We start from the raw sequence: 21,104 nt of genomic DNA on the forward strand, positions 1-21,104 counted from the left end.
CCCAGGCCCCTCCAACGAGGTCCCTTTCACATACAAGAGAAGGACAAAGTCCAGTACTCCACTGCAGATCTGTCCTTGACTTGTCTCCTACCGTCTTGTTTCCCCTGCCCTCAAGCTGTTGCATACTCCTGTGAGTCCAGCTAGGAAACCAATCCGCAGAGGCCAAAGCTGTGGCATGGTTGTGGGTTAAACTGCTACATGCAATGCCAGTTTCCTTTGGTTATGGGGGATGGGTGGGGATGAGGTGCCAGTTTGAATCCCAGCTCCCCTGTTTCCGATCCAGCTCCCTGCTGATGTACCTGAGAAAGCAGAGGAAGACGGCTCAAATATGGGTGCTTGCCACCCACGTGGGAGACCCAGATGAAGCTGCTGGCTCCTGAGTCAGTCTAATACTGTTGCTGCCATCTGGGGAGTCACCAAGATGGGAAGTCTCTCCTCTCTCTCCCTTCCTCCTCTCTCTATAACTCTCCCTTCCTCCCCCCCAAAAAAACACAAATAAATAAAGCTATAATATAATATACAAAATCTCACACCATTTGTGAAGTTTGGGAATTCAAGAGCAGCTTGATGGAGCGGTTCTGGTCATGACTGCTGACGTCACAGGAATGACTCAGGCACGTTGCTCCGAAGAAGACAGATAAATGGCCAAGAGGCGCTCGAAGCGTTGCTCAACACCATCCGCCGAGAGGGCCAGGGAAATCAAACCTGCACCAAGAAATGTTCCTTGAGGACAGTCGCAAAAACAGACAGTGACTAATGCTGGCACGGATATGGGGAGACCAGAGCTGTCTCACGCTGCTGGGGAACACGTGAAAGGCTGTGGCTTCTCTGAAATGTCGGACTGGCGGTTTTTCAGTATGTTGCACACAGAGAGTCATCATAGAATCCTGCGATTTTATTTCCTGGCCTAGACTGAAGAGGAAAAAAAGAAGAAGAAGAAAAGAAAACATCCTTCATCCACACACAACTGTGCGCGGAGATGTTTGTAGCAGAGTTCCTTGTAACAGCCAGCTACCAGGGCCCACCAGTTGCTGAATGGATAAACCAGGAGTGGGTGTTTGTTTTTATTGGAAAGGCACGTTTACAGAGAGAAAGAGAGATGGAAGAAAACATCTCCTGGTTCGCTCCCGAAATGGCCACAAGGACCAGAGCTGAGCCAGTCCGAAGCCCGGAACTAGGCGCTTCCTCTGGGTCTCCCACAGGGGGGCAGAGTCCCAAAGCTTTGGGCAATCCTCAAATGCTTTCCCAGGCCACAAGCAGGGAGCTGGATAGGAAGTGGAGCAGCTGGGACACGAACTGGTGCCCATATGAGATGCCAGTGCTGGTAAGTGGAAGAATAGTCAGTTGAGCCATCCCACCAGTCCCCCAGGTCTTTTTTTTTTTTTTTTAAGATTTATTTATTTATTTTTATTGGAAAGTCAGATTTACAGAGAGGAAGATCTTCCATCCGCTGGTTCACTTCCCAAGTGGCTGCAATGGCCAGAGCTGAGCTGATCCAAAGCCACGAGCTCAGAGCTTCTTCTGGATCTCCCATGTGGGTGCAGAGTCCCAAGGCTTTGGGCCGTCCTCAACTGCTTTCCCAGGACACAAGCAGGCAGCTGGATAGGAAGTGGAGCAACCGGGACATGAACTGGCGCCCATATGAGATCCCAGTGTGTGCAAAGTGAGGACTTTAGCCATTAGGCTATCGCTCTGGCTCCCCACCCAGGCCTTTCATACTGTGTTATGTCCGGTCATGAGAAGGCATGGAGGAGGGAGGGATGCACACTAACATCTTAATGGACCTTGGAAACCTTATGCTAAGTGGAAGCAGCCAATCACAAAAGACCATCTGTTCCAGGCGTCTTTATGTATGCAAGTATAGAACAGGAAAGCCTGTGGGACATGACGTAGATTAGTGATTGCTAGGGACTGAAGGAAGGCAACAAGGGCTATTTATTGGGTAAAAGTTTTCTTTGACATGTTTCTGCGATATTGCACACCCGTGCATCCTAAAAACCACTGAATTGTATACTTTGAGTAGCTGGCAAAGCGAGTGGATTATCTCTTGAAAAGCTATTACAAAAAGAAAAAAGACACGCAGGGAGCAACATCTGACATCCTAGCACAGTGGGTTAAACAGCAGCTTGAAACTCCAGCATGCCATATGAGCACCAGGTTGGAGTCCTTAGCTACCCCACTTGTGACTCAGCAGCGAAACATGGTCCAAGTGCTTGGGCCCCTGCCACCCATGCGGGAGACCAGGATGCAGTCCCTGGCTCATGGTTCCAGCCTGGTCCCTGCCAGGGCTGTTGACGTCACTTTGGTGAGAGAACCAATCAGTGGAAGTTAGCTTTCTCATTTTTTCTCCGCCTCTCTGTGACTCTGCCTTTTAAGTAAATACATATTTTATTTAAAAAAAAAAAAAAAGAAGAAAAGAAAAAAGAGAATCCAGGCCTGGCACAGTAGCTTAGTGTCTAAAATCCTTGCCTTGCATGCCCAGGATCCCTTCCAAGAAAGGCAGATATACAGAGAGGAGACAGAAAGAAAGATCTTGCATCTGCTGACTCACTCCCCAAGTGGCCACATTGGCTGGAGCTGAGCTGATATGAAGCCAGGAAGCAGGAGCTTCTTCTGGGCCTCCCATGCAGGTGCAGGGTCCTTGACTACAAGCAGGGAGTTGGAAGGGAAGTGGAGCAGTTGGGACATGAATCGGTGCCCATAAGGGATCTCAGGCATGCAAGGTGAGGACTTTAGCTGCTAGTTCACCACTCCAGGCCCGTAAAAATAAATCTTAAGAAAAAAATCAAGGACCCAGTACCTTGGGATCCTGCACCCGCGTGGGAGACCTGGATGAAGCTCCTGGCTCCTGGCTTCAGATCGGCATAGCTCTGGCTATTGTGGTCACTTGGGGAATGAATCATCTGACAGAAGGTCTTCCTCTCTGTCTCTCCTCCTCTCTGTATATCTGACTTTGTGATAAAAATAAATAAATCTTTTTTAAAACTCAAATGGGACAGGACTCATCCAAAGGCTTGACTGAGGCCTAAAAATTTGCTTCTCAGGGACTCAGCCCCTTCTCCCCACAGGGTCTCATCTTTGGGACACGGTGACCAACCCCCTTGGAACAAGAGAGCATGGGGCTTTTCCAGTCTGGAGTCTCAGTTGTAACATCATTTACAGCAGATTTTATTTGCTAGAAGCAAGTCGCTTAATGAAGCCAACCTCACGGAGGAGGAAATGAGTAACCGCCCAGAAGTGCCACAACAAGCACAGCCCTGCAGCCCAGAGCGGGGATTTATCTCCAGGGCTCTCCCTGTGCCAGCCTCCCCCTCTCGCACCTCCAGGTCTACCAGAAGCCCTGCACCAGCCAAGACAACTCTTGGCTGTGAGAGAGTGTTTAATGGACAGCCTCCCCCCCCCCGCCCCCCGCCCTGCCGCAGAACCTGCTAGATCTGTCTGCAGCAGCCCGGAAGCAGAGAGAGCTCTGGCCTCCCTCGCTCGCTCCGAACCCCGGTGGTGCTCCACCCCAGGCATTTCTTCCAATAAATGCCCTGGACTCTGACTCTTGTCTTGACAGCGGCTTGCTGGAGGACCCAACCGACACTGGACCATCTCTGCACTGCCAGACCCTGCGCCCCCAGAGGACGAGGTCCCAGTCCTCCCTCTCTGCACCACCAGCGTCCCTCCCCCATCCCTGCTCTGAGCACACCCTGGTTTGCCCCCTCCCCTACTCTCTCAGGAGCAGGCTTTGTCCAGGGTCTTGACCTGTGCCTGGTACCCAGTAGACTCAATCACTTTTTTTTTTTTTTGAATGAACGCACAGAATTCTGGAGCTAAGCACTGCCTGGCCCCATTCTGCTGGCACAGGGAGCTGCAGGCAGCCCTCTGCCTAAGCCCAGGAATACCAGCTCCCAGTGGTGGAGAGCAGGCACCCCCTTTGGGAAAGAGGGGAGGGGGTGCTGCAGGGGCACCCTGGAAAGACTCCTGCATGTCCTGGGGGATGCTGTCTGTCCACTTTGCTAGAGCGATCCATAAGTCACCCCTCTTCCTGAGCCCCCCGCCCCAGTAAATGAGAAGCCCCATCTAGCCCGTCTGTCCATGGAGCGGCAGGGGTTGAGGTCATGGCTGGGAAGAAGGGGTTGACTGGGAAAGAGTGAAAAGCATGCAGGGAATTCTGGGGCGGGGTCTGGGGCTGAGAATGGGAGCTGTTGTATCGGAGGAAAAGAGGGAGCAGCCAGAGGAAGAGAGGAGAATTAGGGGAGAAGGAGGAGAGGCACACCTGCACCCCGAAGCAAAGGGCGTATCTCTAACTGAGGGACAGTGAGGGGATGCCAAGGAGAGGAAGGAGAAGAAGTGGAATCGCAGATAAATTCAGGGTTGGATAATAAGGGTGTGGGACAGAGAAAGAAGTGTCAGCAAGAAAGAAAGAGAACGGGGGAAGGTGGAGAAGTGAAGAGATGATATCGTGGAAACAGGAGGGTAGAAAAGAGAAAGGTTAGTGCCCCCCTAAGAATTTACCCTTCGTGGGACTGGTGTGGTGGCATTGCATGCTAATCTTCCACCTGGGGCGCCAGCATCCTGTATGGGCACCGGTTCATGTCCCCACTGTTTCTCTTCCAATCCCGATTCAGCTTCCTGCTAATGTGCCTGAGAAAGCAGAGGAGGATGTTTCAACTGCTTGTGCCCCTGCACCCGTGTGGGAGACCCAGAGGAAGCTCTTGGCTCCTGGCTTCGGATTGGCTCAGCTCTGGCCATTGAGACCAGCAGATGGAAGATCTTTCTCTCTGTCTCTTCTCTCTCTCTGTAACTTTACCTTTCCAATAAAAAGGGGGGTGGGGAGAGGGAAATTGGAAATGGGGGAAATGGAGGAATCAGAAAGGAAGGGAGGATTAGCATGAGGCAAAGAAAGTGACCAAGAAACAGTGTGTGTGTTGGGGGTGGGGGTGGCGGGTGGAGGAGAGGAGCACAGAGCCAAAAGGAAGTGGAGGGATCGGGGCTGAGGGAGATAGCCGGGGGTGGGTGGTCAGTTCCTGAACCCCATGGGCACCCACCCCACTTTGTGTGGGTCAGGGCCTGAGTCCTGCTGGATCGGCCCCCTCCTGTCCTCTGATGGGACGCCTCCTGGGGTCACCCCATCAGGAAAGCAGGACCTGAGTGACAGGCTTGGGGTGGGGGTGTATGCTGACACCCTGCCTGGAGACCGAGCAGGCCTATCTCCCTTTGGAGCCCAGATGTGGAAAGACCTCCCTCTGTTTTGGGAAAGAGGAGGAACCAAGCCCAGAGATGCATGGTCAGGCCATGGCTTCACCAACAATCCCATGGTACCTCCGGCAACAGCACACAGCACTGACCCTGTGGCCTGAAAACCATGGTTTTGTCCTGAGAAAGCTCCGTCCTAGCCAGGTACACCCTGAGGCCTTAGAGACCACGTCTTAGACACCAGATCCTGTCTGCCAAAGGTCTCATCCAGCTTCCTGACACACACACACACAGAGAAACCCAAATGGCTGCAATGGGCAGAACTGGGCTGGCCCAAAGCTGGAAGGTGGGAGCCTCTTCCAGGGTGCTGTAGGGGCCCCTAGACCTTGGGTTGTTAGCTGCAGTCTTCCCGCAAGGAGTTGGATCAGAAGTGGGGCAGTTGAGACTAGAAGCAACACCCATATGGGGTGCCTGTACCGCAGGTAGATAATTAGCCTGCTATGCCAATCATGCCATGCCAGCTTCTATTTTATTTTTTTAAGAGGCACGGAGAGAGAGTGTGTGTATACTCCTATTTGCTGGTTCATTTCCCAAACGCCTGCAAGAGCCAGGTCCTTAATCCAGATCTCTGGGCAGGGACCCAAATACTTGAAGGCCTCACCTGCTGCCTCCCAGGGTGCTCATTTGGCAGGTGGGTGGAATTAGCAGTGGAACTGGGGCTCTTGTTAAGGGCTACAGGCAACCCAAGTGTCCTTGTCAACTGCTGTGCCAACTCCCCCACCCCTGCGGAGAGCATTTCTAAGAATCAGGACTTAAGGGTGGGAGGTAGTAGAGCAGGAGGGCATGGGCAGGGGACTAGGCATTTCCAGTCCCAGAGCCCTTGAGAACTCCCAGGGTGGTCATTTCCCTGCTCCATCCCTGCCCCAGCACCCCCTGCTTTTACTACCACCTTCACCCAGTCCCCCAAACAGGTCGCGTGGCTTCCTGCCAGCCTGAATGTGGGCGTGGCAGTCGGTCTCAGAGTGGGAAGGCAGGAGACCCGGTTTTGGGAGCCTCCTCCAAGCTCTGAACCCTCTTGCCTTCCTAAGGAGATGCAGAACCCCGCCCAGCACCTGTTCTTCTCTTCCTACTGCCCGGCCAGAAAATCTTGGCTCCCTGCAGTCCCTATCCAGGCAGGGCTGGCAGCAGGTGACTGGATGGCGCGGGAGAAGGGCTGGGTGAGTGGGGGCGTGGGCCCCGCAAATGCGCTCCTCAGCCAATCGGAGGCCCACTTGGCCGGTGGATTCGGTTACAAGCCCAAGATCACCCCATCCTCCATCCTCCTCCTCCTGTAGCAGCTCCATTCATTGGCCCCGCTGCATGGAGCCTGCCCGGCCTTGCTTCCGCTTGGGGCCGCTCCACTGCCACCGCGTGTGCAGGCAGGCATCCCAGGAGCTTTGTCTAGCCCTTAGCCCGGCTGGGCTGAGGGCAGCATGAGGGCTCCGGCAGTGCTGCTGGGAATACTGAGCTTCCTAGGGGTGGTTCCTGGGGGCTGCCCCGCTCTCCGCTGGGACAGCACCTCTTGCCACTTGGCGGGGCTCGTCCCTGGCAGCCCCTTGAGCTCTCTGAGCTTCCTGGGCAAAGATGCCCAGGGCTTGGCGCTGTTCCAAGCCCGCTGGGACGCGCGCAGGAGACTGCAGGCGTGCAGCCGGCAGGATGAGCCGGAGCTCACCGCAGCCTACCGCACCCTCTGCACACATGAGGCCACGCGGGACTCCTTCACCCACACCCCCGGACCCGAGCTGCAGAGAGCGCTGGCCACGCTTCAACGGGAGGCTTGTGCGGGACCCGAAGACACGTCCCTGGCCAAAGCCAGGGAGAGGCGAGCAACCGCGCAGGCTGGAGCTCAGGCGGGCGGGTACCCGCGAGTGAAAAGAGGCTGGACCGTGCCTGGCACGCTGTGGTGTGGGGTCGGGGACTCCGCCGGCAACTCTTCGAAGCTGGGTAAGTCGTGGGGACCCAGGGATGGGCCGACACGTGGGCTGAAGGTCTGTGTGCTAGTGTTAAGTGCCTCGGCTTCACTTCCCCTCTGCTGGGTGTCCTCGGTGGAGTGTCTTACCCACTCTGAAACCCCATTTCCACATTGGCCAAAAGAGAGGTGTGACCATGGGTCTCTTGGCTGGGACGCTTCCACAAGGTCATCACCACTCTGAGGAAGTGAGGAGACTGGGTGGAGAGAATTGTTAACTGAGCCAGTAAAGCTTCTGCCTGAGCCTAGGTTTTGGTGGAGCACACGCCAGGAAGCAGAGGCTCCACCCAACGCACCCAAGCTTTGACCCGTGGTTTCCACACCTGTAAAAATAAGGTGGTTCTTCCCTCCCTCACCAGGTGGCCGAGAACTTGGGTGTGGGAAGGGCTGGGCCAGGAAGAAATGCTGGGGTAAAGGGTAAAAGTGCTCCTACGGTAAGCGACCTGGGTTACATTTTTGCTTGCATGCTTGCTTGCTGGGTGCAACACTTTCTGTGAGAACATGGAGGGGGAGAGGGCGGCAGGGGCAGGTAGAGAACTTGGCACCTGCCTCTGGGCAGACTGGCATTCTGGAAACCAACTGGTTTGTGCTGGAGAGAAAGGTCATGCTTGCTGTTGGCCAGGCCAAGAGACACACTCACTCGTTCACTCTGAATCCCCTGGAGAAAAAGTGCCCATGGTTCAGCTGCCCAGAAGTGAGACCAACAGGTGCCCCTTCCGTGCAAGCTTTGAGGGGGAGAGTGGTAACACAAAGGGGACGTGAGGTATCAGGTGCACAGAGCGGCTGAGCAGGTGCCTTCCCTGTTCTGTAACAGGCATCTTCCAGGGCCCCGATCTCTGCTGTCAAGAACACGACCGCTGCCCACTGAACATCTCTCCTCTGCAGTACCAGTATGGTATCCGCAACTTCCGGTTCCACACCATCTCCCACTGCGACTGTGACACCAGGTTAGGTTTTTCGCCGGCAGGGAGGGGCTCCATCCACTTCCAGAGAACCTTCAAGATCAGATCTGCCAACTGGAACCCTTATGGTACAGGTGGGAAAGCGGAGGCTGAGAGGGACAGGAATTTAGATACCAAAAAAAAAAAAAAAAAAAAAAAAAAAAACCTAACAGCTTGCAGACAGAAGGAAAGTGGGGGGTTTGGGCAGAGCCAGGTGGGCCTGCCGTGTGGTCCAGGAGCCTGAATAGCTTGCTGTGGGGCAGGTTCCAGCAATGCCTGAGGAACCAGGGCGACTCCATCTCCGACCTCGTGGGCATTGCCTTCTTCAACGTGCTGGAGATCCCCTGCTTCGTGCTGGAGGAGCAGGAGGCGTGTGTGGAGTGGTACTGGTGGGGCGGGTACGTACATGGCTGCCCACCCCCACCCCACTCCTTTCCCAACCAGTGTGGGAGCCTGGGCTACAGGCCTGTTGATGGATGCTGTCTGTCTTCTAGGGCTGTCTGCGTGGCAGGAAAAGGCAGGACCCAGCATGTATCCTCTTTTAGGGTGCTCCCCCCAACCCCACCACCAACCTGGGCAGTCCAATGGGATGGGGCACAGGACTGGCAAAGTCTTGGTCTCCCTAGTGCCACCTGAGAGCAGGGATTCTGAGTCACTAATGGGTTCCAACCTGCCCCCCGCTCTAGGTGTAGGACGTATGGCCTGGTGCCCCACGCCCGTCTCCAGCCCAGGACCCACTACAATGCCTCCTGGAGCTCCACAGCCACCTCCCTGCCTCCCAGCCCCCAGAGCCCAGCCCCGACCAAACCCGCACTCAAGCAGCAGCACCGTCGGAAGTGGTGGTGGCGGCACAAAGCATCCAGGCGGCTGAGCACAGCCAATGCCACAGCCTTCCAGACCCCCATGGCCTCCCCCGTACCAGGGCTGGATCCCACAGCAGACCAGTCTGGGATGCCTCCTCAACCAGGCCCTCAGAGCTCACGGGGTGAACTCAAACGTCAGGGTGAGCTCAGACCCTGACCTTGGTGCGGAGAGGGAGTTTCTTGAGGGGAAGGGGTGTGTGCTTGGGCAGGGGAGGGGCAGGCAGGCCTGTGCTGCATGTTTTCCGGCTCCAAAGTCCTCTCGTCTGGCACAGCAATAACAATCCTACACTAAGGATGCCTACTTCCTGTATCCTAATGCCTGGGTTTTGATCCCAGCTGCGCTTCCGATTCTAGCTTCCTGCTAAAGTGCACGCTGAGAGAGACAGCAAGTGGGAGTGGCTCCAGGTGCTGAGTGTCTGCTGCTGGCCTGGGAGCCTGAGCTTGAATTTCTATCTCCCAGCTTTGGCCTGACTGAGCGCTGTTGCAAGTGTTTGGACCTGTGGATAGACGATCTCTGTTTCTCTCTCTTGTTCTTGAGCTCTCTGTCCTTCAACTAAAATAAAAAATAAAGGGCTAAACACAAAAAATGAGTGCCTCCCAGGGTCTCCCAAGCTTGTCCCATCCAATCACATGGCCATGTGAGACCCCAATCACCCCCACACGTGGCTGCTGAGCCCTCCTCCACTCTCTGCCGCCCAGGGCCCTTCTTTGCCTTGGCTGATGATGTCCCAGTGTTCTAGACCTTTGAGTCCTGAGCCAGCAGCCCCAACCCTCTTAGGTACAACCCCGGTTTCATATGCTTTGTGTGGTTCCTCTTGAAGGTCTTCTACCTCTGGGTCTTTGCACAGGCTGTCCCTGCTGCCTGTGGTCATCTCTTTCCTCCTCCTCTTCTTCTCTCAGCCTCTGCCTCCAGGAAGCCTTCCCTGACCACCCCTCACCCCCCATGCCTTCCCCCTGCCAGTGGCATTTCCTTTGTGTGTATGTCAGGGTGCACTCCTGAACAGGGAGCTCTTGGGGAATACAAACGGCTTGAGACACAGGGAGACTGTGCCCATCGGTAAAGCCTGGGTGCCGGTATTTCTTCTGGGTGGTGGTGGGCACCAGCGGGGCTCCCCGGGAAGGCAGGCATGCTCCTGACACCACCACCACCACACTACCACCTGCACCCCAGGTGCCCGCCAGGCCTGCCGCGGCTTCCGCCACTTGGACCAGTGTGAGTTCCAGATTGGGTCACAAGAGACCAAGTTCCGGCTGCTCAACACTGCTCGTAGGCCCCTCTTCCACTGTGACTGCACGCGCCGGTGAGGCTGACCAGGACCCTGGTGGGGGTGGGCAGCCTGTCCTGCTGCTGCGAGGCCCACCTGGCTGAGCCTGCCTCTGCCCTCAGTCTAGCACGCTTCCTGAGGCTCCACGGCTCCCCTGCGGGCACCGACATACTGTGGGAGCAGCTGGGCATGACCTGCTTCAAGCTGGCACTTCCTCTGGACTGTATCGTGAGCGAAGGGTAGGTGACTATAGAACTTACCCATAGGATGGATGGGACTAGATGGAGGCTCTGGGGTTGGCGAGTACCTGGAGCCAAGGGGATGGGAGGAGGGATGGGGGGGTGGACCTCTGAGCTTCTTAGCCTTCTTCTTTCTCCTGTTCTCTCCTGCTGCTGCCCCAGGCCCAGCTGGGCAGTTGGCCTATGTGAGGATTACATGCTGGTTCTGTCCTATCATTCCTGGCTGGGTATTCTTGACAAGTTGATTCGCCTCTGGGAGCCTTTATTTCCTTCTCTATAGAATGGGTCTGGGAAGCGGCCGAGGCAGTGCCTTACTGCCAGCCCGAATCCCCACCCCCGTGAGGCATCTCCCAAGGTGCTGCCTGACGCACAGCTGACGCGTTCATTTCACACTCACTTAATCCCTCTCTGCCATCCCAGTTCTGGTTTGCTGAGCCACAGTGTCCTGTCACCTTGACCTCTCCTGTTTCCCATGGGACATTGCTGGAGGCCCAGACAGGGCTCATGGCACAGCGCTGGGCTCTGGGTGCCAGCCCAGGTTCATTGTTTTGCTCCTTAGGCACCCCCCGCCTTGTACCTTGCAGGTGGTTCTGGCCCCAGCCCTGCTGCTCGCCGGGCCAGCTCTCTCACTTGTCTGATCCCTGTAGCATGACCCCCAGTCCCTTCCCTACTCTGTCCCACAGCTGTTCTAAGGACCCCAGGGCCATCGAGGTGTCAGCTTGGCATCTGTGGCGACTTTTTCGGCAGAGGCGACGGGAGCTCCAGGATAAGGACACGGATGAGGGGCAGCACCCAGGGCCTCCCATGCCCTTCTATGACCAGTGCCTCCAGCTAACCCAGGCAGCTAACCTAGCAGCCCCAACAGGCAGAAGAAGTTCCAAGCCAGGATCGCCTTGACCTCAGCTCTCCACGGCATTGGAGTGGATGTTGCCCTTGGCTTTGATGGGCCTTGGCAGTCCTGGCCAACTCTGTATGAGTTAGACCAAAGCACAACTGAGGGACAAATGGATGGCCAGATGCGGTGGATGCTGGGGACCAAATGCTGACTCCTCTGAGTGACATTGAACTGGTCACACAACCCCTCTGTTGCCTGCAGGGCACGATGCCCTAGGCTTAGATCTGGCCAAGGAATTTCACATACATTGGGAGAGGGAATAACTTACAACAATCACCCCACAAAGTACCAGGGGTCCATGCATACTCATGGAGCAAGTAGCTGCCTGAGGGGCTCCCAGCACGTGACTGCTGAGACCTGGAGCCACATGTGAGGAATTAGGGGTGTAGCAGAACACATTTGAAATCCAAGAATGAAGTCCCAGCTCTAGGGGGCACCCAATCCTGCCCTATTCTCTTTGCTTTAAACCTAAATTCAAAATCTCACCCCCTCCTTCACTGCTTCCTGCTATGCCCTTGGACAAGGGTCCTCTACCATTTGTCGGAAAAGGATGTGACACAAAACAGGAGCTACCTCAGAGGTGTTGAGCAACACACAAGCAATGTTGAGCACCAAGTAAATATTTCTCCTCTTCCACACAGAGTCAGTCTGTGCTTTTGCTGTCTGATCTGGAGAATTTTTGGGAGGCCTCAGTTTGCTCACCTGTGAAATGGGTCTAAGAAGGGCAACGAACCCACAAGGCCATGGCACAGATGAAACGGTACGGATAGCCTAGTCAGCCACTCCTTTTTTGTCATTCCCTTGCCTCTGCCTGCCCCCCTTGCCTGGACTTGTAACAAGTTAGGCAGGAGACAGGAGGGAATGGAAGAATTTAATTCCTAAATGAGTTGACCTCCAAGGGTGGGGGACATCTACCAGAAATGTCCTATCACCCCAGATGGGGGCCCAGGCGAGGCTTTTCTGATTGTCACAGTTGAGAGGGCCAGCACTGAGTTTTAGGGGATCCCGGTGAGGGCTAGTACCCCTGGCCAGAGCTGACAAACAACTGCAGGTGCAGCCGGAGCAACAGCAAGAGAAATAGGTGGGAATGCAGAGGATTGCGGCAGAGTAGGGGGCTACCTGAGCCCCACCTGCCCAGTCCATCTTCAGGGTGCCAGGCCTCCTTCCTCTAGCCTCTGTTGGCCATGGGGGCTGGGAGACAGGCTGGCAGGAGTTGGAGCATCCCGCTCATTTTCCCAGGAGCCGCTGCTGCTGCTGCCACGGCCGCCACCAGGGTCTGCAGTCTCCAGGCGCAAGGCTGGAAGCAGGCCCAGGCTGCGAGGCACAGCTGGTGGGAAAGCCCAGGGACCAGGCAACCCAGGAGGCCCCTCCTCACTGCTGCCCCGGCTACTACCACTATTGCCCCTGTCAGGGGCTCCCCAAGGCAGCCGGCGGTTCTGGGGTGAGGGGCTCCGGCTGGCACCACGGCGCTCACGGGAAGAGGGCCGGAGAGCAAGGCCAGGGAAGCGTGCCAGGCCGGGGCTGCGGCTCCGATGTCGCTTGGATTTGCCGGGACTGGGGCTGCGGGATTTGGGGCCAAGCAGTTCCAGGGTGCTGTCATCCTCGCCTTCTGAGCTGGTGCCTGAACTGTTGCTACTGCTGCTGCTACTGCTGGCCAACTCCGAGGTAGGCAGCGAGATCTGAGGGAGTGGGGTTTGGGGTAGGGGCACGCTGGATCAGGGTACCTTGGCTGCGGGCCACCACTCCCACCCTCCCCAGCTGTGGCAGGCTGGGCTACCTGAGGTCGCAGAGGTTGTGGCATTAAACAGACAGCGTCTTTTGGCCCCTTCCCCCTCCCCCTGGACCCTGGCATCTCTGAGTTTTTTTTTTTTTCTTTTTTTACCTGGAAGGGTTCGGTGACACCAATCAGGATGCTATGGTTGTGGCTGTAATAGCCCAGGATGAAGTCCCCATGGCCCTTGGGCAGCGATTCCTCGCTGAATGTCACCTGGCAGGTGCCCAGGGAGGACAGAGCCCAGTTGGAGTTAGGTGGGCAGCCTCAGGACCTCTTCTAGGGACCTCTTCTGAAGTCCTTAGAGCAAAGGGACATGCCACACCCTTACCCTGCTCTCCCACTCCTTCTAAGTACCTGGTAGACACTGCCATTCACGTCTTCATGCTTGGCCCATACATAAGCCACATAGTCCTTGCAGTGACGGAAACCCACCTAGAAGATGAGGCATAAACGGGCAAGGCATGACCCTCAACCCCTGCCCATTGCCCCACCTAAGCAATTTCCCAGTGTGGCATCTAACCAACCCTGGACCAGCCAGTGACCTCTGCTGCCTTAGATGCCACCTGCTCCTCCAGGCCCACGTCTCCCCTAGAAGTCCCAGATCCCCTCACTACCACCCTGCTCACCCGGTACAAGCCGATCCAGTCCCAGGAGCTACGGGCGAACACTGTCTCCATGCGATAGCGCACCACAGCCTGTTCTGGCCGCAGCCACTCGTCTGCCACCTCCAGCCGCACCAGTGGCATATCGTCCCTGTAGGCAAACTGCCGCGGGATGAGGCAAGGGGGAGACACTGAGGCCTCCTTCGGAGGAGGCTTCGGAGCTCACATCCCTGGGATTTGGCCCTAGTTCTGCAACCTCGAGATTCCAAATCCTGGGGCTTCAGAACACCAGCCCAGAGGCTCTTGCCTGCCTACTCAGAAACTCTGGCTGAACTTTCCAGGCTGCTCTGCAGGTTCAGAGAGGTGCCATTTGTGTGACAAATGTCCTCCTGTAACAGTCGTAGCTCAGAACACTGCCTCCCTTAGATGCCAGGGAGTCAGGACAGAGCCTAAGATGTCCTCGGCATTTTGGGGGATCGGCTGGGCACCCTCCTGAGTGGGAGAGACAGGAGGCTTCAATGCATTTCTGGGCTGTGTGACCTCAGACTAGGCCCTGGCTGACTCAAGTCTCAGTTTTCCTCCCTGGACAAGCCTGGTTCTCAGACCGTAGAAACCATGTTGTTCCTCCAGGGATCGGCCTGGGTAGCCCAGAGCTCACCTGCATGGGTGGAGAACTACAGGTCACCAGCAACAAAGGGCCAGGGTACTGGCTTCACCTGTGTCCCTCAGGAGAGCACTCAGGGGTTGGCAGCTTCAGGCCTTTGTTCCCCTGTTTATCTGGCTTCGGGTTTCTCTCCCTAAGCTTCTAAGCTCAGCTGCTCCAAAAGAAACTAGGTCTCTCTCTGTTGGTTTCTACCAGCAGGGTCTGGACTGCCCAAGGATGCTTAGGAATGCCCTCCAAGGAGCTGGCACGGAAGCTCAACAGACTAAGCTTCTATCTGCAGCACTGGCATCTGTATGGGTGCTGGTTTGAGTCCTAACTACTCCACTTCTGATGCAGCTCTCTGCTTGTGGCCTGGGAAAGCAGTGGAGGAAGGCTCAAGTCCTTGGGCCCCTGCACCTATATGGGAGACCCAGAAGCCTGGCTCCTGGCTTTTGCCTGGCTCAGCTCCAGCTATTGTGGCCATTTGGGAAGTGAGCCCAGATGGATGACACCTCTCACTCTCTTTTCTTTGTAGCTCTGCCTTTCAAATTAAAAAAAATTTTTTTCTAATAAAAACAAAATGGGTAAAGAGATAGAACTTAGTGCTCAGTGAAAAAGGCATGGGCTTTGAGATCAGACTGATTTGGATTCAAATCCTAACTTTCCTCTCAGCAGCTGTGTGACCCTGGGCAAGAGCTGCTGTGTCTCTGAGCTCAACACCCTGAGCCTCAATCTGTCACGACAGGCAACACTCAGGGCAGGTGTCACGGGATGCTGGACTGTTGGGGATGCTGCAAGAAAACGAGGCCAAGACTCACGTGCAGGACGAACTGGGCTGCCACGGGCTTGTGGTCGCTAACCGTGTACTCCATGTGGCTGCGGTAGCTGTGCTGGGTTACCTGCAGCCGGTGGCTCTCCCGTCCCGAGGGGCTTGGACCCCCACCTGGAGCTTTCACCTTCCACAAGATTCGATCCGTCCAGGCCGGCTTCCGCTTCTTGGCACTGCAGAAGGTGTGGTAGCTTAGGTTTCAGGGATGGAAGGTCAAGGAACCATCTTGTAGCAACGTCATCCCTGCCCTGCTCACCTAGTATCATACTTATTCGTGCCCACATCGAACTTGAAGGTGGGGGCGAAGTTGAGGGGTCCCTCCTGGAAGCCCTTCAGGATGGGCCAGGTGTTCTTGGCCATGTTGAGCTGTAGGCCGTGGAAGGGTAGGGGGGGATAGGAGAGAGTAGAGTCAGGAAGGGTGGAATTGGGCAATGGTCTGGGTCTCCAAGTTCCCGGGTGAGGGCAAAGACCATAATACAAGGGTTGTGGGTGAGTCCTGGGGGATGCCGTGGGTGCCTGAGGGTGTGCTGGGGTGCAGGCTGGGGGTTCTCCACCTGGTCCTTTTCCCAGAGCTGATGGAGTTGATCACTGTCAATGGCAAACTTGACAAAATGCAGGTCGTAGCTCTCGATGCGGAAGTTCAGGTCCCCGAACCAGAAAACAAGGCTGGTTGGGGCCGGGAGTAAAGGGTTAATAAGTGGGTTCTGGTGTGGAAGGGCTCCAACCCAGAGCCATCCATCCCACAGCCCTGGTACCCTTTAAAATGCCAGTGGGTAGACAGGGCAATGGAGGAGTGTGAGGGAGGCGTGTTTAACCTCCACAAAGCTCTACCCTTTAGGTTCCGCCCCTCTTCATCAACCTGCTCCTGCATTGGTGCTGCCTACCACCTGTAGCCAGGGTGTGGGGAGGTGCTGTCATTCACCCCCACAGGCCTCACTTCTCTGCCCACCCCCTCTAATGGGGCCCCACCAAGCCCGTACTCATGGTCCAAAATGCCGTGGGCTCCGGGGCCCTGAAACTGCTGGAGGCTGAGGATGGTTTGGAAGTTGTCCTTGCGCTGCTCAGCCTTGTCCATGTGAGCAGGCAGGTGGCAGTTGAGGAAGCAGAGCATGTGGCCGAAGGCTGCCAGGCGCACACTCACACCGCCCTTGTTACCCTGCGGAGGTGAGGTGAGGTAAAATGAGGTGAGATGAGATGAGGTGAGGTGAGGTGAGGTGAGGTGAGGTAAGGCGAGGTGAGGAGGGGTGGGTGAGTCAGGGGGGCAGGTGAGATGCTGGGAGGGATGAAGATGGTTAGGGGTTGAAAACCAATGAAGTCCCCAGCAAAAAAAGGATGCAGCTTGGGGAGGAGCAGGTCTCAGGGTCACATGTGGAGTAGAGGGAGCAGACCTTGCAGGATTAGGGGGAGCTGGGGGTTCCCATTGAAGGCTGCCTCCCTGGACCGGGGCCCATCCTCAGGCTCACCCAGTAGCCCCCCAGCCCGGTGCGCGTGCAGTCGGTCTGCACATCCCGCAGGAAGGGCAGGTGGTAGTACTTAGCGAACAGCAGCAGGATGACGCCCTGCATCCTCACGGTGCTCACCTGTGGCGGGTGGGAGGGGAGCACTGGGAGACACATCCTGCTGGGATGGGGTACCACTCCCATCCCTCCCACCCCCTGCCCTGGCCAACCCTGGCAGCGTCTGGGTCTGCTCCCTCCTGCCACAGTTTTCCACTAGTCAAGGGGGCGCAGGGATGGGCGGGATCCAGCGGAGTGTGGATGGAGTCTCCATTTCCCAAAGAGGTGAGGGCGGCCATACCAGCACGAAGTTGAAGGGTGCCAGTGCGTCCATGAAGAGCTCGCTCCACTGGTCAGTGAAGAGAGCGTCCTTGAGCCTCTTGTTGATCATGGAGTTCACCTCCTGCAACCTGCCGAGGTGAAGGGGTAAGAGGGGAGGCCTGCCATCGGACAGGACTGCAGGGACCCTGGCAGGGCTTGGAGGAGAATCTGAAAGGCTCCAGGGAGGCTCAGAAGCAGGGGAGGTTTTCATGCGCCCTGAACCCTCACCCTATGGCGATCATGTCCGCACCATCACTGTCATCACCACCGCCCAGGTGAAGGAGGGACGTGACATCATCGGGGGGCATGGCGGTGCCCACGTTCCACGTGACCACAGTGATCCTGGAGGCAGGGACATGGCCAACTTACTTTGTGGGCACCATTCCTTACCCCCTCAGCCTCCCTCCTCCCAGTTCTCTCTGGGGAAAATGAAGTAGGTGTCACACTGCGACAGGGGCAGGGGTGGGGTGTCCCAAAGTAACCCTCCCTCAGGGAGGTAAATTGAGTCATAAGAGGTCAGCCCACTGCCTTCCTGTCCCAGAATAAGGACTAGGCTCAGAACTCAAGACCTGATCCCTTTTCTCAGGAAGCTGGTGTGTGACAGGGGGGAGAGTGCGGGCCTTTACCGGAATCCAGGGTCACTCTTGCAGGTTGGCTGAGCTGACCAGGAGGAGGGCGATGACGATGGGATGGCTGTAGAAGAGGAGGTGGTGACTGGAGCTGAGGTCTGCTCTTGGGTCTGAAGGTTGGGGTTCAGGCACCTGGCAGATGCTGCCCCCTGGGTGCTAGGCCTGGGGAGGGCTGTGTCAGGGGCTGGGGGGACACATGTAGAGCGGTTAGGGGAACGGCTAGGGGAGCGGCTGGGAGACCGGGGTGGCTTAGGTAGAGGTGGGGGCACATTCTGGCCCAACAGGCTCCCTGGGCGGAAGGTGGGGGACAGAAGTCCAGGAGAGCGGCTTGTAGGCTCCGGAGGGCCCTGGCCCATCTCCAAGGGCAAAGTCTGGGGTGGCCGCGGCAGGGTAGGCTCCTCGGGGCTGCTGTGGAAGGCTTCAGGCCGGGCTCGGAAGGAGGACGAGAAGCGGGGGTCTGGAGAGGCTTGAGCTGGAGGCTGGAGACGCCCCTCCAAAGACGGAGCTGACCTCGGGGCTGAGGCATCTCTCGGCCTGGTGGCGGTCCACCCCATGGAAGCAGGAGCTGCAACTGGGACCTGCTCCTGGGGAGGGGACAGCACTGGGCTGGCCACTGCAGGAGGTTTGGAAGGGACTTGTCGGGGCTGCTCTCGAGAGGCCACGGCCAGGCTCAGGCCTGAGGCTGCCAGCGCTGGCTTGGGTGCCACGGAGGTGGGTGACACCTGCTTCCGTTCTCTGGAAGTTGGAGCCGGGCTGGGCCCCAGGGTGGCTGGGGGAGGCCTGGACCCACCCGAGGCAGACATCACTAGCTGCCCCAGGGATGTCACTTCTCCCAAGGTCACAGGGGGAAGCTTTGGCCCTGAGGTGGAGGCAGGCATCACCAGCTGAGCAACAGATGTTGGGGCTAAACTGGAGCTGTGGGGAGCAGGAGCCATTTTCTGTCCTCCTGGGGTAGACGGTGGGGCAAGGGGGGGTCGGGGAGACTCCAGAGCCAGCCGTGGTGTCTCTGAGGAAGGTGACATGGCTGCTCGTGGTCCCACAGGTGCCAGGGCCGGCCTGGGTTCTGAGGATGCTAGGGCTGCTGTCTGCTTGGCTGAGAGTTGGAAATTCGAGTCCACCTTGCAGAGGGAGAAGTAAAAGTCTCAGGGGGACCTGACACCCCAACATCTATGTAGATTTCCATCTAGCTGAGAGACTTTCCAAGGAAATTTCTTCCCATAATCTCACCCCAGTCTGTTGAGGAGTTAGGACACAAAGCCCTGCCCGTCTCCTCCAAACCTAACACCTCTTTCTCAGATGGGCAAACTGAGACCCCAACTGAGGAAGCGGCAGAGTTCAAGTCTGCCCTGAAAGTTCTCTTTGTCTTCCTGGCGGAAGCCACTCCTAGCCACCCCGGACAGCTTTGCTGTGCAATCCTCCAGCTCCAGTCCCTGCACCTTCTCCTGTTCCCCCATTCCTAGCTCCAGCCGGGTATAGTCCTGCTGCCATCCCAGGTCTGCCCACACTGGGGACACTCAGCCTGCAAAAAACACCACACAGTACCCACCCTCCCTCTAAGCCTCCTGGACTCATAGCTCCCCCTACTCTGTCCTCTAGGAATGTCCCAGAGGGAGCTGAGTGGGGGCTGAGAAGGGGGCTGTGGGTACTCCTAGCCAGCATTCATACACATACTCTCTCTCTAAAACAAAGGGTCTAGGGGGAGGGTCCCCAGCCACACCACACACAGGGGCATCTCTAGCTCATGGCACTCCATCAGACTCCAAGTGTGAGTCTAATATGGGTGCCAAGTTCAAGATTCAAAGTTGATCCTGCGGTTGCACCTCCCTCTCTGTCCCCCCCCCACCCCTTGCCCACCAACTGTGAGGAAATGTCAGCAGCGCAGGACTTATAAGCAGGTGGGAGCCCCTGCAGGGGGCCATCTCTTCTCCCTTCTCCCTTCCCCATTCATCCTGTTTCAAATGTTGCCCCCGCCTCAGTCTCCAAAGGCAGGCTGAAACGTGAGGATAGAGGAAGGGCTAGCCTCACCCCAGGGTGGCCCCAGCCCTGCCTCCAGAGACGCAGAACGGACTCTGTTCCATGTCCTTCTCGCTTCAGAGGACCTGCCTGCCCCTGAAATTCAGCCTCTCTCTCTTTGCTTTTTCTAGTCTCCAAGTGTCCCGCTGTCTGCCCCCTCCCCTCCTCCCACCACCACCACACCGCCCCCAGCACCAACAACTTCTACATCCCAGATGTCACAGTGCTAGTCTGCAGAGACAAGCCAACCTTGGTTTTTTCTTTTTTTTTTTTTTCTTCCCCCAAATGCTCAGAGATGATAAGCAACTTGCCCAAGGTCACACAGCAAGGCTGGAGCACAACTGGGTCCTGTGACACCCAGGTCTAGGGCTGTCCTGCGGGGGGCGCTCCTGGAAATGGGGAGCTCCCCCTCTCCTATGCATCCTGGTACTTACCCCCTCAGCCCCCACAAGTATTCTGGACTAGCCTCTGCCTGCTGGGCAGGATTCAGAGAGCCAGCCCCTTAGCCCCAGGGACACCTGAGGACCTGCAGTGTGCGTGGGGGTGTGGGACCAGGGATCAGGATTGAGGGGGGGCTGGGTTTTAGGAATCTTACCTTGGAGGGTGCCCCAGTTTGGGGAATCTCATGGGGCACAGGCAGGGAGCCCAAGCCAGCCCGAGTGCCCGGCCTCCCTCCAACGCCCTGGCCCTCCATGTCTGCAGCCCCCGGCAGGCAGCCCGACTCCCTTGGGCTCTGGCCCCAGCTCCTCCGCTCCCGGGAACCAGTGATGTCATCAACCATTTCAACCTGCTGAGAATTTAAAGGCACAGGCACCCACTTCCCAGTCTGTAGGTGGCCAGGGGAAGGCGGCCACCCTCTGGAAACTTTAGATGACTGCTGTGGCTGGTATGGGCATGGGAGGGAGACTATGCCCACTGGTTGCAGCCAGGTTCTGACTGGGAGCATAAGGGTAGCTGTCTGATTGTCCCGCTCCTTCCTGCTAGTAGGCCTGGGCAGTTGTGGCTCCAGGGAAGGGCCTGGACACACCTGCAGGTAAGGTGGAAACAGGTGGTTCAGAGAACAGCACCCTCTTTGGAGCCTCAAAGACACCAGAGTCCCCCATGGGATCCTATGACCCTGCTGACTTCCTGCCCGCTCAGGGTGTGCCTTGCCACCCCTCCTCCCTTGCTTTGCTCCATTTTCAAGCCTTGGACACCCCCTCCCTTTCCTTCCCTGGCTCTTATCTTTCCCTTCCCAGAACCTGACACTCAGGATCCAGCCCAACCTCTGTGGACCCCCTTGCCTGCCCCCCCGCACTGCCTCCTCTGCAGACACCCCCAGTGCTCTTAAATGTCTCCTGCAGCCAGTCAGCAGGCTCAGTTCCTCTCGCCAGTCTTCAAGGGCTGTGGCTTGGGAGGGGCCTTG

The 21,104-nt window shown here is 56.9% G+C and overlaps 2 protein-coding genes across 3 annotated transcripts; one reads left to right on the forward strand and one right to left on the reverse strand.

The window, feature by feature from the left end:
• The first annotated feature begins 6,653 nt into the window (after positions 1–6,653).
• Positions 6,654–11,394, forward strand: PLA2G3 (phospholipase A2 group III). Its single transcript, XM_041003581.1, has 7 exons — positions 6,654–7,164; positions 8,004–8,136; positions 8,394–8,528; positions 8,817–9,133; positions 10,165–10,294; positions 10,381–10,497; positions 11,181–11,394. The coding sequence occupies exons 1-7, from the start codon at positions 6,654–6,656 to the stop codon at positions 11,392–11,394; spliced, it is 1,557 nt and encodes a 518-aa protein (XP_040859515.1).
• A 1,143-nt stretch (positions 11,395–12,537) lies between these two features.
• INPP5J (inositol polyphosphate-5-phosphatase J) lies at positions 12,538–20,393 on the reverse strand. 2 transcript variants are annotated; one of them, XM_041003742.1, is made up of 13 exons: positions 20,295–20,393; positions 18,743–18,804; positions 17,286–17,399; positions 17,038–17,146; positions 16,704–16,820; positions 16,221–16,396; positions 15,795–15,906; positions 15,497–15,606; positions 15,230–15,413; positions 13,793–13,930; positions 13,521–13,598; positions 13,275–13,379; positions 12,538–13,071 (listed from the first exon to the last, which is right to left on the reverse strand). In XM_041003742.1, the coding sequence occupies exons 1-13, from the start codon at positions 20,391–20,393 to the stop codon at positions 12,538–12,540; spliced, it is 1,938 nt and encodes a 645-aa protein (XP_040859676.1). The 2 variants fall into 2 exon arrangements, with proteins under 2 accessions (XP_040859676.1, XP_040859675.1); XM_041003741.1 differs by having other exon boundaries at positions 17,684–18,804.
• Between the last annotated feature and the right edge of the window lie 711 nt (positions 20,394–21,104).

Source organism: Ochotona curzoniae, unplaced genomic scaffold (genome assembly GCF_017591425.1).
Source record: "Ochotona curzoniae isolate NIBS_2020 unplaced genomic scaffold, NIBS_Ocur_1.0 scaffold_274, whole genome shotgun sequence".
NCBI classification, from domain to species: Eukaryota; Metazoa; Chordata; class Mammalia; order Lagomorpha; family Ochotonidae; genus Ochotona; species Ochotona curzoniae.

Bases quoted from the DNA above. Each gene is read 5' to 3' on its own strand.
- PLA2G3 (XM_041003581.1), top strand. From the start codon at position 6,654: ATGAGGGCTCCGGCAGTGCTGCTGGGAATACTGAGCTTCCTAGGGGTG. The intron at 8,137-8,393 runs GTTAGGTTTTTC...GCTGTGGGGCAG, and splicing joins CACTGCGACTGTGACACCAG to GTTCCAGCAATGCCTGAGGA. The intron at 8,529-8,816 runs GTACGTACATGG...CCCCCGCTCTAG, and splicing joins GAGTGGTACTGGTGGGGCGG to GTGTAGGACGTATGGCCTGG.
- INPP5J (XM_041003741.1), bottom strand. From the start codon at position 20,393: ATGGAGGGCCAGGGCGTTGGAGGGAGGCCGGGCACTCGGGCTGGCTTG. The intron at 16,397-16,703 runs GTGAGCCTGAGG...TCACCTCCGCAG, and splicing joins CCGGGCTGGGGGGCTACTGG to GGTAACAAGGGCGGTGTGAG. The intron at 15,414-15,496 runs GTGAGCAGGGCA...CACCTTCTGCAG, and splicing joins ACGAATAAGTATGATACTAG to TGCCAAGAAGCGGAAGCCGG.